This window comes from Megascapheus bottae, chromosome 10 (genome assembly GCF_031878675.1).
Source record: "Megascapheus bottae isolate mThoBot1 chromosome 10, mThoBot2.hap1, whole genome shotgun sequence".
In the NCBI taxonomy this organism is placed as follows: domain Eukaryota; kingdom Metazoa; phylum Chordata; class Mammalia; order Rodentia; family Geomyidae; genus Megascapheus; species Megascapheus bottae.
The window spans coordinates 61095728-61115454 of record NC_143518.1 but is presented as its reverse complement, the minus strand read 5'-3'; the positions used below and the strand labels follow the sequence as shown (position 1 = coordinate 61115454).

The following is a 19727-nucleotide window of genomic DNA, read 5'->3' as shown; positions in this document are numbered from 1 at the left end:
AATATAATACTGTAAGACAATAGATATGAATAACAGTACTGTCATCTCGTGACATACTAGCTTGTTATATGTAAGCCTAAAAGCAAGGAAGAATTTAATAAGCAGTTTGGGTTACTTAAAATACATGTGTTTATTTTTAATACAAAGTCAGATTTTAAAAAACTATACAGCAAAAGCAGGAAGATACTTTACATATTCATGATCAGTACAATGTTTCTTTAGATGCCCACACTGAAAATATGTACATTTACTAATAAGGAATGCCAAGTGTATCCATCAGCATTTGAATAGCTTGCAGGGAATTCCTTACTTCATCCATACTGTCTCTTCTCAAAACCCAAGCTGGTTCCAGCCTGTGTTAAAAAATGAAAGTCACATTAGTAAAGTCTTCTCCTCACCCATGTGGCTCCTCTGAAAACACCCTCCCTCCCCCCAAGATGTGAGAACGTCACAGCACTGACCCTTTCTAGTGCTAAGGCCCTCCTAACGATATTGTCTTCTTCAAAGCTTATGTTACTTCCACCACTTGACAATTTCTTTTCCTTGGCCTTTGCTCAAAGTCTTATCTCCATTCTCAGTAAGGTCAACCTCCTTCTGTTCTTCCTCATCCAATCCTTTCTCACATGGCCACACACCAGACATGGTCTTGATCTCAGAAAGCCACTGAAATCTCAATGTGAGAAATCTATTCTCCAAGCTGCTACTTCTCAGTCACTCATGTCACCCGCATTGGTAAAGGCATCGCCCTAATTCTGCACTCCAGAGATCTCCAGTTCACTCAGCCTCAACAAGTGACCCCCTGACTAATGTCCTTCTCACTTCCTTCCCCTACCAACTTTGTTCGCAATATCTTTCCTCTGCAGATGCCACTAACTCCACTTTTCCCTCATACCAGTCACCTGCAAAGTTCTATTTGGTCTCCAAATTGAACAAAAACACATGCTTCCGTCATTCTGGCACAAACAAACACTGCTCAGGAACCTAAGCTGGAATGCTGTCTGCCATTTGCAGGTCTAAAACTGAGCATATGAAAATGCCTCAGGCACTCCTTTTCTCTCCAGGATACACACTTAATCCTTTTAAAGCTGTGACAGTAGCCTATAATAACTAACAGAAGGTCTCACAGTGAACTTCCCCAGGAGAAATTTCCAAATTCAGGAAGATTGTAGGAGGATTAGAAACTGATACCTTGGATAAGAGATATACTATTTCTGAAGAACACTAAAAATTATACATTGCCCTGATATACCAAATTTACAACAGTCACCTTAGTGCTACCAAATACCCAATGTTACAGTAGTATTGTTATCTCCTTTATAGTTACCAAACTTCCACCTTTGTTCTCTGTTGTTTCTGCACTGTCAAGAATATTAGCTTGTGTAGGCAAGGTAGTTCATTTCTATAGTCTCACTTATTCCTGAAGACCTCAGTGCAAGAACAGCCATGGTAAAAAGTTAGCAATATGCCATCTCAACAAAAAGAAGTTGGGTGTGGTGGCACAGGACTAGAGTCCCAGCTACAAGTAGGTGGAAGGATCGCAGTTGGAGAGCTGCTTGGATAAACATGGAAACACCTTGTCTGAGAAAACAGTCATGGGTAAAAAGCGCTGGGACTATGGCTCAGAAAGTAGAACACGCAAAGCCACCCCAGCAGTAGTGAGACTTGTTAAAAGAAAAAACAAAAAACAAAGCAATGGTGACACACTGAACTGCTTACCTAGAGACTATCTTGGTCCTCAAGGGTGTTTCTGGAAGTAAGGGCATGCAGACAGTTGCACTTTTCTTTTGTTTACGAACTATTCTGTCAACATTTATCTTATGCTTCCGAGCTGTGAGTTTGTAGAGACTATAAATACAGTCAATAACTTTGGATCTAATTCTTACATCCTGAAAGAGAAAATGCACATTTATTAAAACCTAAAATGAAACGTTTCTGTATTTTCCTAGAATAATAAAATCAATTATCATCACTAATATGCAATAAGTGTTTGAGCTTTTAACAATCAAGAGCAAAGCTCCCTAAACTCAACAGGTAGACTGACTGCAGTATGAACAATCATAAGAAAGACAAATAACCAGAAGTTAACTTCCACATTGAACATAGAAGGGACACTTGATCAAGCAAGCCAGTCTTATGAACTTCACCTCGTCAAAGCTTCCCGGGCTACACTTCTGACACAGGCTAGCCAGCTAATCACAGCCTCCTGATCAGGCCATCACACATCTGCACCCCCCCTCCTTACATACGTCCTCCAGGTCCACTCCTCATTCAGTAGCCAGAATGATGTTAGAGCTTACATGGACAATCCCACCCTCAGGTTCAAAGTCTTCAGTGGTTTCCACTGTTACCAAAACAAAGTCAACAATCTCAACAATCTAGTCCCAGACTGTGGTGACTCTATTTTCATTGTTACAACTGGAACAAAAAGCAGGCCAGAGAATAATCTTGAAATTTTTATGACTGCTAAAGGAAGACAGCAACATGTACATATGCATGTGTGTATACACACACATATACACAGTCTTTCTTTTTTTCTTTCAGTGCTAACAAGTGAATAAATGTAAATCCAGGGGCTTGTGCGTACTAGGCAAGCAAACTCAACAACACCGCACCATATCCCTGGACTCCAGTTTTTTTTTAATATTTCTGTATTTTTATCCTCTCTTCTCTCTCATTCACTGAATTCATTTTGTACCAATGCAAACAGCAATTTTGAATTCATTACCAAACCCTATTTTGGTGTGATAACTACTATAGGAAAAGTTTAAAGTCGCAGACAGATAAATACTTACAGAGGCTTGATTTCTTGTTTTAAACAAGACAGCCAACAAACAGCAAGTTTTTGTGAAAATGCTGCCGCTCTTGTCTGCTATTTTATCACCAGGCTTCTCTCGGTACATCTGCAAGAGCTCCAGGAGCGTGTCCACACAATTTTCTACTTCGTAAACAGCTGAAGTTGTTTTTTCATACTTGAAAAGAAGAGAATCTAATTAGAAGTTGTGATAGAAACATTCTTTTACATTGCCCACACAGCAACGAAGTTCAGAGCCAATGTTTTGGAGTCTCTGCAGTCAGTGGACAGAACTTTTGTGAAATGACTGTTCGTTTCCACTGTAGCATTTTCTTTTATGCCTCTTCACTTTGTCTTTTCTACCATTTCCCTAGTCCTCTACTCAATCAATACATACCAACATGCATACATAAATGAAATAAATCAAAGCAATGTTTTAAATATGAGACCATTTTAGTAAATAATCTCTGTGGAAAAGGGTATTTTTTTCCCCCTGAAATAACTGCAATTTAACAAATAAAAAAGACCTAATTAGTTATTCTACTGCTGGCTTCTTGAGAGAAAGATGAGCTTACTTTAAAATAAAAAAGTAATTTTGAGTCTCCGACATAATATTGAATGACTCATTTATCTACTTTTAGACCTGTATTGAGATTTGTATTATAACAATGATACTAAGGCAAAAATGACAAAACATCAATAACCTTACCAAGCATATTTACAGAAACACTTCAGGTCTAGTAACTAATTTACTCTCCAGACAGCAGCATGGAGACAGATACTGCTACTCTTTTGACAGCTGAGGGAAGGGAAGAAGCACAGTGAGACTTGACAAATGGCCTGCAGAGCTGGATTTAATTCCAGGTCATTTGGTGTTAGTTCTGAGCTTTTAGTGACTCCTACTATAAAAGTATCAGGTAAAGTGGTCTAAGTTGTGGTTTAGGATGTGTACGAAACTAAATCTTCCATCCTAGTGCTTTAGATTGTGTTCAGCTTCTAGAAGAAGTAGTATTCCTTCTCTATAAAATGGATTAGGAATTACTTTACAGGAATATTAACAGGATTAAATTAAATAATGAGTGACGATATCTGCACGTAGGTATGCATAATAAATGTTGGTCACTACTAGTAATGTAAAAGAAGACATAAACTACAAAAACTTCTGCTTCTACATATAGCTAGGCTAACATTTTTATTTATTTATTTATTTTTTTGGCCAGTCCTGGGCTTGAGCTCAGGGCCTGAGCATTGTCCTTGAACTTTCTCAAGGCTAGAGCTCTACCACTTGAGCCTCAGCACCATTTCCAGCTTTTTGCTATGTATGTGGTACCAAGGAATCAAACCCGGGTCTTTGTGTGCATGCTAGGCAAGCACTTTAACCACTAGGCTAAACTCCCAGCCCCTAGGCTAACGTTTTTTAAGCATTTTTTCACCACTAAGACTCATGAGCATATATGAATGATGACATTTCTTGATAAGTATTTCATTGCTAACATTGAAACCTACCTTAGCAACATGAAGTAAGACTTGAATGGCATATCTGATGACTTCCATACAAGGAACACTACGATTACAACTCCGGATTAAAACAAATATTTTAGGCACTGCTCCACTCGTTGCCATGTTCTCACAACAAAGTGGAGACAATCTAGTCACTACCTCTGAAAGGGAAAGAGAAAGAAAAAGCACAATAAAAAATGGGTAAATCACATGTGAAAGGGTATCAATGTATGTGAATTAATGCACCTTCTATCTGGCAAATATCATGTAACCCCTTTTACTAATTACAATAAAAAAAATGAAAAAAAATGGGTAAATCTATGCCTGGCACTGCTAATGTACACCTGTAATCCCAGCTACTCAGGAGGCTGAAACCTGAGGATAACTATTCCAAGTTAGCTTGGGCAAGAAAAACCATGAGACTCATTTCCAATTAACTGCCCAAAAGCACAAAGTGGTAGAGAACTAGCCTTGAGCAAAAAAGCTCAGGAGCAGCGCCAAGGCCAAATGTAAGCCCTAGGACCAACACATTCTCTCCCTCCCTCCCTCCCTGCAGAACTCAGTGTTCCTCATTTTAAAAAAAATTTTGCTATAACACACTCACCTAGGTGCTTTAAAGCCTCAAGAATGACAGAAAGGTGTTTAGATGTGGAGAGATAATGAAGAGCAAGCACAGTTCTTTTGTAGAGTTTGTTTTCTTCTCGAATTTCCCGGTTCACAGCTTGAAGATTTAGTCGTATAGCTTTAATTTTCTTACAGTCATTTTTCTTCCTCAAAGAGTAACCTCTCCATAATGCCTTTGAAAATAAAGCCAAGAGACTCATAATTTTCAACATAGATCTATTAATACAATGTAAACAGTTTTTCTTCAAATTCATATGATACATCAGAGGCATTTCAATTAAAATATTAATAAGGTTTGTTTTTGTTTGTTTGTTTTGTCAGTTGTGGGGCTTGAACTATGGGCCTGGGCAATATCCCTGAACTCTTTAGCTCAAGGCTACTGCTCTACCACTTGAGCCACAAGGCACCACTTCCGGTTTTCTGGCAGTTTAATTGGAGGTAAAAGTCTCATGGACTTTCCTGCCTGGGCTGGCTTTGAACTGTGACCCTCAGATCTCAGCCTCCTGAGTAACTAGGATTACAGGCGTGAGCTACAGCGCCTGGCTTCGTATGATTTTAATTGCAAAGTAAAACTACAGAATTCTCACTTACCTGAATCTTAATGATATTACTATTCAATTTTTCCTGTCTTCTGCAAAGGAGAAATTGGCGCACTGCTTTCTGTATTACTGATGCAGCTCTGTTTTGGCATTTTAGACGCTCTTGAACTTCATGCTCAATTTTAATCAACCTTTTTTGTTGCATTCTTTTCCGAAACCATCTCTGTTTAAAACATAGGAAAGGGGCCGGGAGTTTGGCCTAGTGGTTAAAGTGCTTGCCTAGCACGCATGAAGACCCGGGTTCGATTCCTCAGTACCACATACATAGAAAAAAGTCGGAAGTGGTGCTGAGGCTCAAGTGGTAGAGCTCTAGCCTTGAGAAAGTCCAAGGACAGTGCTCAGGCCCTGAGCTCAAGCCCAGGACCGGCAAAAAAAAAAAAAAAAAAAAAATAGGAAATTTTTTTCTCATATTTACTTCCAGTTTTTAAATTGTGCAAATGCATGCACACACACACAAACATGGAAGAAAAAGAACAGAATGTCACAGTACCTTCTGATCTGCTCTGTTTACAATTTGCCCCTTTGGTGCAAACCCTCCCAGGCTGTGTTGGATGTATACTTAACTCTGTACAGTCCTGCCTTTATTTTACAATTTATATACAGTTTCCATCAAAGCACTGCTTTGCAATTTGTAGTTTTCACCCAGTACTTCATATGTAAAAATGCTCATGTATAAAATAAGATTCTTCTCCACAATATACCATGTTTATCAATCATACTAAAAAAGGACATCTGATAGAAAAATGGGCAGAGTACATGAGAAACATTTTTAATCAAATAAATCCAAAACAGAAATGAGAATCATTCTAATTCATTTAAATAGCAAAAAATCAGGATGTCTTTTGAGGTCACTGTTGGCAAGGGTGGAGAAACAGATGCCCTCAGACTTTAACAGCAGGCAAGTGAATGAGCCCAATCACATTCCAGAATAATTCAATGACAGAAAATATCAGCCAATTTCTACCCTTCAAATCATGCTGACCACTATGCAATGATAGATTAATATATGGCCACAGAAGAAGATATTTAGAAGTTGTCAATTATATATCATAATTTTTCGACAAAAATGTTGTATCCCACAATTTTACTGCAGAAGAGAAGCTAACCTGAATACAGATGACCGAATCCACATGCCTCTCAGCAGTCCTCACAGCCATGTGAAGTCTATATGCTCTTTGAATTCTGATGGCAGACAGGTGGAAAAATGCAACTGCAGTGAAGGCAAGAAGGCGAATTCGAATTTTCTAAAGAAGAGAATAAAAATGTACCACATTAGGTTCTAAGTTCTACAACTTAAAAAAAAAATCAGTGTTTATTTTGTACAACCCTCTCATCAAATTATTGAAACAGAAATGAATTAACTGTTAATTATCGCTATTTTAATCCAAAATGCCAATAATCATTTATTATGTAATATTTCTAATAGTGTTAACTCCTAAGTCAGGGTACAGAAGCAAAGTTATATTTTAGGCAGTATCCTAAAGAAAAACTGCATTTAGATTAAGCAGCCTATCCAGTTAATGATTAGGTAAGGCTATTGGCTTGACTTACAATGGGAGAGACAAAACACACACACACACACACACACACACACACACACACACACACACACACACACACACACACACACACACACACCATCTACCCTAACACTAACAATGGAATTTTTATAGTTGAATATAATATTTAATTTACTATAGATATGAGATCAATGCATAGTCAGGTTTTGAGAATATTTGTTTTCTGTTTCTGAAGCGGGTCTGCATAAATGAGATTTCTTTACCTTTTCCATGATTCGTCCACAAGGGACTCTTCCAGAAAGTGTCTCTCTCCATTTTTTCTGTATGATAACCACTGATGCTCTCATCTTCAAAAACCTAAAAAGTAGTTGTTAGAACTTTCAAAATGCTTCAATCTAGTCAATAAATATTCATTGCTGCTCACCCCATCTTTAAATACTAAGAAAATATAAGAATGGTGTATTGACATTATAAAAGCAAGTAGAAGTGTATAATTCTTGCAATCAGAATTGTACAACATATAGGGGACGGGAGAGGGGAAAGAAAAGGGGAGAGAAGAGGGTAGGGGAGAGAAAAGAGAGGAGGAGAGAGAGACAGAGGAGGAGAAAGAAGAGGAAGAGCTGATGACACTCACTGGGTACAAATGGGGTACGACAAATAATTCTAAACAAGATCAAAAGAAAGTAATGAGTGGGGTACAAATAAAAGCCTAGATAAAAGAGCTGAAATTAAGAATAAAGGCCAAGTCTCTGAGAAGACAGGATTGTTAAGACAGGTTGGGAGACAAGTAGCATCAAATCCAGCAGGGACAGAAAACAGTGCACTCTGATATGTCCTTGGGATCTGCAGGAAAAATGCAGAAGATTAGCTCCTCTTATTGTCATGTTTCTTAGAAAATAACACAGCATCACTGAGAAAAAGTCACCATTTTGGTACAGAGAAACAAGACAGCAGTCCTTAACACAGACAGTAAGAACTATGTCTAACTGAGCCCTGCTTACACCTATGGACCTGTCAGGGAGCTCCTCAAACTGTGACAGACCTCCGAAAATGGACTTCAAAACAAGCACTGATGCAATCATTCAGTTCTGGGATATGAAGAAAAATTCTTACACTATAGAATTAATAAGAAAAGAAGAACACTTAGTCATGTTACACTTTCTGCAAGTGTAACAGAGTGACTGGAAAATGCAATCTGAGTAGACAAGGGTGGATGGTGAGGGTCATCAGAATTGAGGGTGTAGACCTGTAATCCCTGCCCAAGGGAAAGAAACTAAGAGATCATGAGTTCAACACCAGTCTGGCCTACACACAGCCAGACCCTGTTCTCAAAACTCAAGGGATGACAACATATCAGTGAAGAACACAGGTCCAGCATGCACACCAAGCTAGGTCTGATCCCCACCACCATACAGAAGGGTATGGAGAATATAGAATTGGGGGGGAAAAAAAGGCATAAAAAGAAAACTTCCCAGAAGTTAACTTTTAAAATGGTTTAAAGCACTAATAAGGAATCAGATACCACTACATCATTTTATTCACTTCCCGCTCTCCATCCTTTCCTGCTGCATTCCTATGTTCAATTCCTTGAAGAAAACACACCCCCACCTCCTCCATACACATAAAGGGGGAAAAAAGCCACACAACATAAGCATTCTAAATATTTACAAGAAAAATCCACCCAGTGCTATCTGCATTAGAACTTGGCTACTGCACATGAGCTGTGATACATTACCGGGTCCTCTCTTGCTTGGCACGAAAGCAACGCTGAACAAATTTAACAGTATTTAATATGGCTAGATATTCTTGGCGCGCTCTCCAACCCCTATACCAGGCTTGAATCTTGCAGGCGGCATACACTTTACATAAGTACTTCTTAGCTTCGTATCTTCTCCATGCAGCCTATTAAACACATCAATAGGACAAAGATAAAATATTTGTCAAGCTCTCTGAGAACAGCACTTATTGTTGTGTGATTTATCATACATACCCTGTGGCTGGCTGCTAACCTACTAGACCTACTTTAACCAATACTTTACCAGGCTAGTTGTGTATATTTAAGTCTCTATCACCTCAGCCTATGTAAAGAAACTGAAAAGGAATGAGCTCAGCCCCTGGCCCACCTCTCAGGAGAAAAGGATGAAATAGTTCCCACACCTCAAGTGTTCAGCCTGCAGCAGACTCCTAAGAGGTCCATCTGAGAATCCAATTTTGGTAGCCCTGTGGCTATTAGCTACAATTTACTGAGATAAGCACCAAAAACTATGAATGAAAAACTATTTCTCTAACTTAGGGATTAGGAAATCAAGAACCTAGAGAAATTAAGTTAATGTCACACAGGAAAATAGAGAGCTATCTTAATGAATATTTGCAAAGATCTCATGAAAAGGTGATGAAGATTTCTATCGGTGTTCTCCATATTAATGGATGAGGGAGGAGTCGCAATTAGTACTACTAAAGATTTCAGGTGATCGCAATATTTGAGATGGCTATATGCAAAAAAAAAAACTTTAAGTAAAATATAATTTTATGACTTAATTCCATAAGAAAGTTGATTACCGCCTCCCCTCCCTCAGATTATTTTGGTCTCTCTGTAATTTCAACCAGAAAAAAAAAAAACTAGTACATCTAAATAGTCCACCTATTCGTTGTGAATATTTGTCTCTCAGTCCTTGGCTTCTAGACACCATAATCTTTTTATTTTCTTCTTTCCTTCTTAATTCCATTTGTTGGCGGCTTCTATAAATATCCTTGGATTTTTTTTTTTTAATGTTCTATGGACTTAAGTCTAAAGCTTTGCATTGATGAGACTCTTCACCACTAGTCTTAATTTAGGAGATTAAACACTCCAGGTTTTATCTTTATAATCTAAAGCTATTCACAATTTTACTTCCTCTAAAGCCTAGGTTTAAATCACTATTTATTGCTTCCCGCCCCCCCACCCACATGACCTCCCCATCTGTAATAGTCTTTCTACATATTTTACGTGACTATTTCCAACACATCCTTTAGCCTAACATTTCAGTTTAAATGGCATCCACTCTAGGAAGCTTTTCCGGGCCAGAAATAACTTAAGACAGCCCTTCTGTTTCCAGCAACATATACTCATTAAAATTGCCCTTTCTTGTTCACTTCAGTTCTCACTCAGTCTTCCTCATACTCAGCCAGATGTGTCACATTAGCAGCACAGACATCTTGAATGAAGACCTGAGTTTAACATTAGGAGGAAAGCAAAATATCACCTGCAAGCTGAAAGCCCAACCTACTGCAGGTAAAACAGAAACAGGTAAAGATTTCAGATTCACTTTCTGATTCCATTTCATTCTAACCATCACCAATTAATTCACCTTTTCTCAGTTCTCTGTTTTAAAAGACATATAATAATACTACACATGTCTTACACCCTGAGACATTGATTAAGTAAGTGTTTCAAAGCCAAAAGTGCTAAGACTAGCTATTTTAGTAGGTCTGGTTTACATATCAGCAGACAAATAATGTTATCCTGTTTGACCTATATTGTGTAAAATAACATTTCATCCTAAACTTTTTCACATTAAAAACAAGACATTCTCCCAGGAGCGCAGCAATAAGGAAATGCCGAGTCAAGCACAGGGCAAGTTCCAGAGGAATCCAGTTAGGCCATCATAGATGAGAATTACAAGTGCTGTTTCCCATTACCAAGTACTCCACTTCAAAACAATCAAAACATTATTCTTTACAACCTCAAGTTCATTTGTAAACAGCCTAGTAACAGGCTGAAAGTTGTATCTGTAAGTTAAGTATACAAATACCTGAATTTTTTTGGCACTATTTTTAATTTTCTGGAACTTCCTTTTCTGTATGAATCCTCTCATTCCAGCTTGAACAAAAATAATACAGCTCCTCGTTTGTAAATAGATTTGTCTTTGTTGTTTTGCACACAGAAAGGCTCTGTAGTGGTTTTGTAAAACCACCACAGCTTTTCTATAAAGCAGAAACTGGTTTCTGGTTTTCCATGTCCTGAAACACTGCTGTAAGGTGACAGCAGCTCTCTTCTGCTGAAGAAATCTCCTGCGATAAACAGCCATGTGCAGGAAGGCCTGAACCCTCTGGGCGGCAAGCACTCGTGTTTGCAGGTCAAGAAAAATGCTTTGTGTTGACACCGCCATCTTCTGAGATGGAAGCTCTATGTCCTGTGAACAAGCAAATCAACAGTGTAATCAACCATTTTCTACTCATAACAGCCCCACTTTGAACAGCTTCACCTGAGCTTTACTTCTGTAATAACAAAGTATAGGCTAGTTAACATGACTTGAGTTTTCGTTTATTTTGTGCCTGTCCTAGGGCTTGAACTCAAGAGCTTGGGCGCTAGTCTCTTAGCATTTTTTAAAATCTCAAGGATAGTGTTCTGGCACTTGTGGCCAATTCACTTCTGTGTATGTGAGTATGGTTAACGAGATAAGTGTCATAGGTACTTTTCTGCCCAGGCTGGCTTTGAACCACAATCCTCAGATATCAGTCTCCTGTGTAGCTAGGTTTACAGGCATGAGTTACTGTTCAGCTTACGTTTTAATTCTGTGACAGCCAAGTGCAATCGGTTAACATGGCCACATCTTTTCTTTTTAGACATATTTTTTGGCTTACAGATTTCTGAACCGTTTATTTTTATTTTCATTTTTATTCTGACGTACATCCCATACTTGTGTAGTAAAAATCAGGGGTGTGTTGTTTGTTTTTAAAACCAGTAGACAGGGCAGAATGAATGGCTTGGCAGCCAGAGGAATATGCTGCATGACCTTTCTTACCTTAAATCCCCTGTGAGATAACTCTACTGAGCCAGCTGCTTGGAAATGTCTTGTAGCAGATACACTGTATCTTCTCTGGACAGAAATTACTACTGCTCTGAGGAGGAGATAATTTCTCCTAGTTTGACAGGCTTTGAAATGCTTCTGAATCACAATGGCAGCCTCATGTTCTTTCTCAGCCTGTTTCCTGCTGGCCAGGTCCTGAACAATGAGCTCTTGAAGAGCTTTCTGTTTTTTATTTGTTCTATAATGCTCTTGTACTACTCTTGTAGCCCACTGAAGCTTCTGGTAGAAACAATACTGCTTAGACATTCGATACGTGCTTTGTATGATGACAGCGGCACTGTGTTTTTTCCTTAAAAGTTGTCTTGCTTTCATTCCTCTATATGCAGCTTGAATGACCACAGCAGAATGCCATCGTCTAGTAAAATACTCTCTCTGCAATTTGGCAGCTTGGTATGTTCGGTAATGTTGTTGAATTACAATCGAGGCACATTTCCACTGCTGAAATACCACGTGCACTTTGTGCATTCTAAAAGTAGCCTGAATGAGAACGGCAGCCCTGTGCATGTCTTGTAACTTCTTCTTCGCCATCCACCTCCGGTAAAATGACTGGATTGTAAAAGCTGCCTTTCGTAACTGTAAGAATTGGTGCCTCTTATGTCTGCCATCAATGGTGGCTCGGTATTTCCTCTGAACAAAAATAGTAGCTCTTCTGAGAGAAATGAATTTCCTCCTCATCACAAAAGATCTGAATTGACTCTGAATAAGGGTTGCAGAGAAATGCCTTTTCCTCTCGTGCCTTCTGGCTTTCATCGCCCTGAAGGCAGCCTGGAGGATCACAGCAGACCATCTCAGACTGATGAAATGCTGCCTCTGCCACTTCGCAGCTCTGTTTGCCCAGTATTGGTTCTGGATCACAGTCGAGGCCTGTTTCAAGGCTCGATATCTAGCATGTGCCCTGTGCATCCTGAAAGCAGCCTGGATGCAGGTAGCAGCCCTGTGCATCTCTTGCACCTTTCTCCTTACTATCCACCCTCTATAGGATGACTGGATTTGAATAACGGCACTTTGCAACAGGAGCAACTGTTGTGACCGAAGCCTGGCAGAGAGCTTTGCACGGTATTTTCTCTGAACCCAAATTACAGTTTTCTGGAGACAGAGGAATCTTCTTCTTATCATCAGAGTTCGAAATGTCCCCTGAATAAGAGTGGCAGCCAAATGCATAGTTTTCACATGCCTCCTAGCTATCATTCCCCTGCAAGCGGCCTGCAGGAGCATGGCAGAATGCCGCAGCTTAGTGTACCTCTGCAGCTGTCTCCTGCCTTCCTTCACTGCTCGATACCTTTGCTGCACTGTCCATGCCGCTTTCTTTAAGTTGGAGTAGGATGTTCGCTGTCTGTATCTTCTATAGTATGACTGAATGCACGTGGCTGCCGCCTGCCTCTTTCTCATAGCCTGCCTGACTCTTGCTCCTCTAAAACTCGCCTGAAGAGTACGAATGGCCTTCAAAACTCTAAGGTACTTTGCAAGCTGAGTTTTGCCTTCATGATAGGCTCTGAATCTCACTTGAATTACAATAGCTGCTCTTCTCATTGTGTGGTATCGTGACCTTGACTGATGCATTTTAAACACTGCTTTTATACATGTGGCAGATCTGTGCAGGTGCTGAATTTGCCTTCTTACTCTCACACCTCTATAGACAGCCTGGATTTTCACTGCTGCTTTCTTTAAGTTAAGATATTCCTTTCGTTGCTGGTTTCCAATTTTAATGTTTCGATACCATCTCTGAATTACAACTGCAGCACTTCTGTAAGTTGTGTATTTCTTTTGGGCTTTGTAAGTTCTGTATTTAGACTGGATAGTGAGTGCTGCTTTGTTCCAATCCTTTATTCCTTTTCTCACTTTCATCCGACGGTAAGCTGACTGCAAAGTTATCACAGCTGCTTTTGTTTCCAAATACAAGCGATGCTGTTCTTTTCCCATACGGTAAGCCCGATAGTGTGTCTGGATCAGAAGAGCGGCTTTCCTGATGCTTTTCCACCTACTGTGCTGAGCATGCATTCTGTAGTAGGACTGTATGACAATGGCACAGGTAAGCTGCTGTTGGAGCTCTCTCCGCACGGTCCTCCCTCTCCACACGGCCTGGAACACAAGCGTGGCTCGGAGAAGTTCTACATAGTCCCTGCGCTGCGGCCTTCCAGCCCTCCATGATCGCAGACGCTGCTGGATGAGCAGGGCTGCCCTTTTCCAGGATTTAAACCGTCTCTGTGCCAGGACCATTCGAAAGGCAGACTGGATCTTGACAGCAGCTTGATATTCCTTTCTCATCTGCTTCCGGACGTTCCAGCCACGACAGGCAGACTGGAGCACGATCACAGCTGCTCTAAGTTTTAAAAACCATGCTCTTAAACCCTGAGCAGCCTCGTGTGCCCTGTACCACCTCTGAATCGTGACAGCAGACTGCAGCAGAGATTGATACTTCACTCTTTGGCTATAGCCTCTAAAAGCACTCTGAATTTTAATAGCGGCAGCAGTCTGCTGTTTGATGAGCTGGCGAGTTCGGTACCTTCTATAGGCTGTTTGCAAACAGGTAGCTGCTCTTTTGACTTGCAAGAAGTTTCTCCTCTGGTTGACTTGTGCCCTATGGGCGCGATAGTGACTCTGGAGGAGCAGAACCGCGCTGTAGGTGTACAGGTAGCGCTGCCTCATCATTCTCATTCTGAAGTAAGACTGCAATACAACTGCTGCTGTTCTCTGCATCCTCATCTGCTTCCGGGCCAGCCATCCTCTACACAAAGCTTGCAATCTGACACAAGACTCCCGCATCTGTAAATATTCCTTTCTCCTGCAGGCTGTCAGTTTTTTGGCCCTGTAGTGTTGCTGGATAGACAAGGCAGCCACCCTTAAATGTGTATAGTGTCCACGTGCTTGCTTCATTCTGACCACTGACTGCAACTTTATGGTAGTATTTCTTAGGATCAGAAATTTTTTTCTTGAAATATAAGCACGGAAATATGACTGAATTTTTATAATAGATTTGCGGATATGAAGAAATGCCTTTCTGGCTTGCATCGCTCTGTAGGTAGACTGGAGAACAATGACAGCAGACCGTATTTTTTGGTAAGATGCTCGAACTCTCCTGGCTGAAATGCAAACTTGAAAATAAGTCCAAATTACAATGGCAGCTCTCTTCATCTTCTTGTATTTCTGCAGTTGCTGATTTCTTCTTACGCATGCCTGCAATTTGATAACCATCTTCCTAAGGCTTAAAAATTGAAGTCTGTCCTGTCTCATTCTCCAATATGACTGCAATACACAAGCAGCTCTAACTTGCCTGTGCAAATTACGAGCTTTCATGCTCCTGAAAGCAGATTGCAGTCGAATGGCTGCAGCTCGCTTTTCTAAGTAGCTGGTGCGCTCAGCCTTTCCCTTCAGATAGGCTCTGAAGTACTTCTGCAGAGTCAGGGCAGATGCTTTCCTTCTTTTATATGACTTCTGAGCCTGAAAGCACAGAAATCTTCTTTGAATGACAACAATGCAAGATCTAGTATGAATATATTTCTGCAATTGCCTGTGCATTCTGTACCATGATTGTATGATGATGGCAGACTTTTCCTTAGCTTGCTTCTGGACGTGCCATTTTCTAAAAGCTCTTTGCAGTGTTATTGCAGCTTTTACTTGTTGTTGAACTTTACGTTGCTTCCATCTTCGAAACATGGATTGGATTACAAGGGATGAAGATTTCAGCATTTTATATCTTTGTTGATCTTTTCTTCTTTGCACACAAGCACGCCAGTGCCTCTGTATTGTAACTGTGGCCCAATATTTTCTTTTGTAAGATGTAACAGCAATTATCATTCTTATCCTGGATTGTAAGAAGATTGAATAATACTTCAAACTCAAAAATCTTTTTCTAGTGGAATATTTTCTCCAATATGCCTGAGGAATGTAAGAAAGGACATAAAGTATTTAAAAAGTAGGTATACCTCTGTAAACATCACTTTTGAAAAGAATAAATTCTAACATTCTCCTTAAAAAGTAACACAAGGAGCTTAAAAAACAATGCATGTTTACATATAACTCCTCTAGAGCTTGTAGGTCTGTTTTTACATTGACTCATCTGTATCCCATTCAGAAATCCATCTTAATCTTAACTATATTGACAATGTAATTATATCATGGTCTGAAGACATAAAAAGTTTATATTAAATTAGAAGAAAAGAATCAAGTCTTTTTGATTGTCTATTGTTCTAAGTAATTTTCTAGGGGTTTCTAGATCTTCAGTCCTCTTACTTCACACTGCTAAGCCATTTTGTAACAATTAGAAACAGTTTATATGTGGCATCCTACAGTCTCAACTCTACAGGTCTGGTAATGCAAATATAGCTGGCTGTCTGCATCCATCATTCTTTCATCTATCAGTTCCTTTGAGAACAGAAAGGGTTCCAAAAGGAAAAAAAAAGTCTATTCCTTTTTTTTGGGGGGTGGGGGCGAAGGCAGTAAAATACCAACCCCTTTTTTAACTTTCTCTTGATCTTCATATCTTGCTCATACACACATTCTAACCAGAGTACTGAACATATACTCTTTGGTCATTATCCCCTAACAATCAAACATAACAACTATGCACATAGTCCTCTCATGACATTAGGTAATCTACAATTCTGTAGCAGAATGTGCACATGCACAGGTGTGATAAAGGTTAACTATGCTACTTTGTATAGAAATTTTCTGGTTTTGAAGATGTGCAGGTTTTGATACCTTCTGGGATACGCAAACAATTTCACTGTGGCTGGCGAGGGATGATGCAGAGGAGTTTGAGAAATACCTGTTAGATTTTTATCATGCTTCATAAGATAGCATTATGATCAGAGAGAACTGACAAAGCCTGTCCAGAGTGCTGAGAGAAAGGTAGTGTAAATAAGAATGGACGTTAACAAGCTGGGAAAAAAGTAAGGAAAAGTAACATCAGAAATGAAGGCGAAACAACAACAAAATGATAAAAATCTAACAGATAAGAAAAGACTTCATGTGCTTGTGACTATTAATTTCTACAGAGGAAATAATTGGACAAATACCTAAAAAGGTGATGGTCATATAGACTGTATAGTAGTACATCTTCTATAATGCATAGAAAGTAGTAAGATGTTGCTTCTAAAGTATACAAAAGATAGTGTATTGTGTAACCCCCCCAAAAAAAAATCACTAAAAAAAATATGAAGGGTACAAGAAGAATATACACTAGACTAGGATTCCAAAATGTGTTCAAGTAACTGAAACAAGAAAGCACAGAAGAGTAGGAATTTGGTATGGCATGCTGACATGTTCTATAGATTAAAAGACAATAAATATCTTAAAAAAAAAAAAAAAAACAGGGCTGGGAGTTTGGCCTAGCAGTAGAGTGCTTGCCTAGCATGCATGAAGACCTGAGTTCAGTACCACATACATAGAAAAAAGCCAGGAAGTGGTGGTGTGGCTCAAGTGGTAGCTCTAGCCTTGAGAAAGTCCAAGGACAGTGCTCAGGCCCTGAGTTCAAGCCCAGGACTGGCAATAAATAAACAAACAAATAAATAAATAAGACAACAGCAAGAGGTAGAGAATCAGAACGTTTTCTCCTTCAGAACTAAAAAGGCATCTTAATCTTCACAGAAGAGTTTTGCCAGTAGTACCTATCTTCTAGTTCCACACCCTTGAATTCAACTAATAAAAAACTGACATTACCTGAGAGAAGATAAATCTCTGTACTGAACATGAAGATTTTTCTCTTATCATTCTCTAAACAGTACAGTATAACAAAAATCTGTACAGCATGGTATTGAGTCATCTACACATGATTTGAAATACATATGGCCAATCATTAAGTCCTATGCATAAAAGACTCAAGCAGTCTTAGATCTTGGTTCCTGCAAGTGGTCCTACAGCCAGGTTCAGATTCCAAGGGGCAACATTAGACAAGATTGCTAAAACAGAATCAATCACTAAAATCATCTTTGTATCTGTCCTTCTTCCTGAAAGACTACAATTACTGATTACTTTAAAAAATTAGTCCACGATACTATACCTGAATAATTGTGGCTGATTCATTTTGAATTTTCTCCATTTTTTCCTCTTTTAAGATTAATAACTGTCGCTGTGCTAAGACTCTTCGCCAACCTCTCTGAAGGATCAGTGCTGCAGTAACCTCTATTTGCCATTGCCGTCTATTTAGAAAATGTACTACAGCTTTCTGGATAATTCTTGCAGCTTTGTCTCGAGCCTTAAAATGAATGAATGAATGAATGAACAAATAACAAAATTCATTACTTAAAACGTAAAACTGTTCTTTTTAAGATAATCAATCAATTGTTAAACTTTAATCAAACTGATTCTTAACTGCTTTCAGGCATGTCAACACAACTAGTAGATGGGCATTCAGGTAACTTGTTTGATGAACCAGATTCCAAAAAATAGTCTAATGTAAAGATTATGTTTGATCTACCATAATCCTCAAGAAATAAGTTAAAGGTAATCTGAAGTATAACAGGGTGTATTACTCAGATTAGAATCTAGAGAATTTATGCCTGGACTTCAGGGAAGGGATGTATGGTATGAAAAAGAAATGCTTTGCAGTATAAGAAAGCATTGATTATTCACTGGAACAAAAGAACTCAAAAGAGAAGACAGATAAAATATTACTTCTTCAGGATAGAAAGCACTGAAGCAGCCACTATGCTAGGCCCAAGCCTATAATCCTAGCTACTCAGGAGGATGAGATTTGAGGATTACGGTTGAAAGTCAGCCCTGAGCACTAAAGAACATGAGACTCTTATCTCCAGTTAATCACTTCAAAAGGGAGAGTAGAGCTGTGGTTCAAGGGGTTAAGGTGGTAGCCTTGAGATGAAGAGCTCAAGGATAGCACCCAGGCCCAGAGTTCAAGCCCCATCACACACACACACACACACACACACACACACACACACACACACACACACACACACACGCAAAGCATCGAAGCATTAAGCCATAGAGGCTCAAGAAGAGTTCAGCTTCATGAGCAGAGACCTGAGATGCCCCTGAGGCTCTGTCCATGGTTACACACAGAGGAGGCACCTGTCCCGAGAACTTGACAGGCCTCCTCCATACTGCTATTGGTATTACTTTCCTAACTAAACTGCTACACTAAGAGGAACAACATACTTTATATACATACTAATGACTGACATACTTAAACTTCATTGCAACAGATATGACACTTGGGACAATGAGAAAACTGAATCCCAAGAGTCAAATGGCTTCTCAGTTTACATCCAGCACACACAGGCAGGGTTTGAACCAGTCCATGCTCTATCACTTTGCTATACTCTGCAAGGACTTCACTTTGCCTGAATTGGATACTAGGATACCATTTATTTCTCCTGTTCAAAATGATAAAAACAATAACAACAACAACAAATATAAATATATATATATATATATTATATACTATGCATAACCATCTTTTTATATTGCTACCAAGGTCAAGGTACCAGACAAGCATGAGCTCTACAGAAAATCTAACCACAGGCCCAATTATTAAATTTACAACAATCAGTGGATGGTACGGTACACATGGAGGCTGCACAGTAAGGAAACACATTATGCAGAAGGCATTCCTAATCTCTGTGAGGCTCTGAGTTCAAACTTAGTACCTCTACTAAATAAACTAACAAACTGGCATCTTAGAACATGCAGTTTATACTAAGATGGTTTCATATTCAATAATTACCTACCTTATGGTATTTTAGATCTTTTCTTAGCTTATGTTTTCTCCAAGCTGTCTGTATGAGTCGAGCAGCCCTGATCTCTTTACGAAGATCCAAAAGCCTTGCACTGAGGAATGACAAATAGGTAATAACAACCTAAGGGAAAAGACAAGATGAGAGCAAAA

General features: G+C 39.3%; 1 protein-coding gene across 2 annotated transcripts in view; it reads right to left on the bottom strand.

Moving 5' to 3' along the window:
• Positions 1–115: 115 nt before the first annotated feature.
• The window catches only part of Aspm (assembly factor for spindle microtubules), a 42937-nt gene continuing 23325 nt past the window's right edge, over positions 116–19727 (bottom strand). For both annotated transcript variants that reach the window (XM_090341467.1, XM_090341468.1), the window contains 13 exons: positions 19570–19698; positions 17883–18077; positions 11819–15760; positions 10826–11206; positions 8770–8936; positions 7298–7391; positions 6621–6758; positions 5507–5677; positions 4896–5088; positions 4298–4452; positions 2793–2969; positions 1717–1886; positions 116–353 (listed from right to left, as the gene is read on the bottom strand). In XM_090341467.1, the coding sequence (XP_090197593.1) occupies positions 251–353; positions 1717–1886; positions 2793–2969; positions 4298–4452; positions 4896–5088; positions 5507–5677; positions 6621–6758; positions 7298–7391; positions 8770–8936; positions 10826–11206; positions 11819–15760; positions 17883–18077; positions 19570–19698 (6015 nt within the window). In that variant the 3' untranslated portion in view covers positions 116–250. The remainder of the gene's footprint in view (positions 354–1716; positions 1887–2792; positions 2970–4297; positions 4453–4895; positions 5089–5506; positions 5678–6620; positions 6759–7297; positions 7392–8769; positions 8937–10825; positions 11207–11818; positions 15761–17882; positions 18078–19569; positions 19699–19727) is intronic.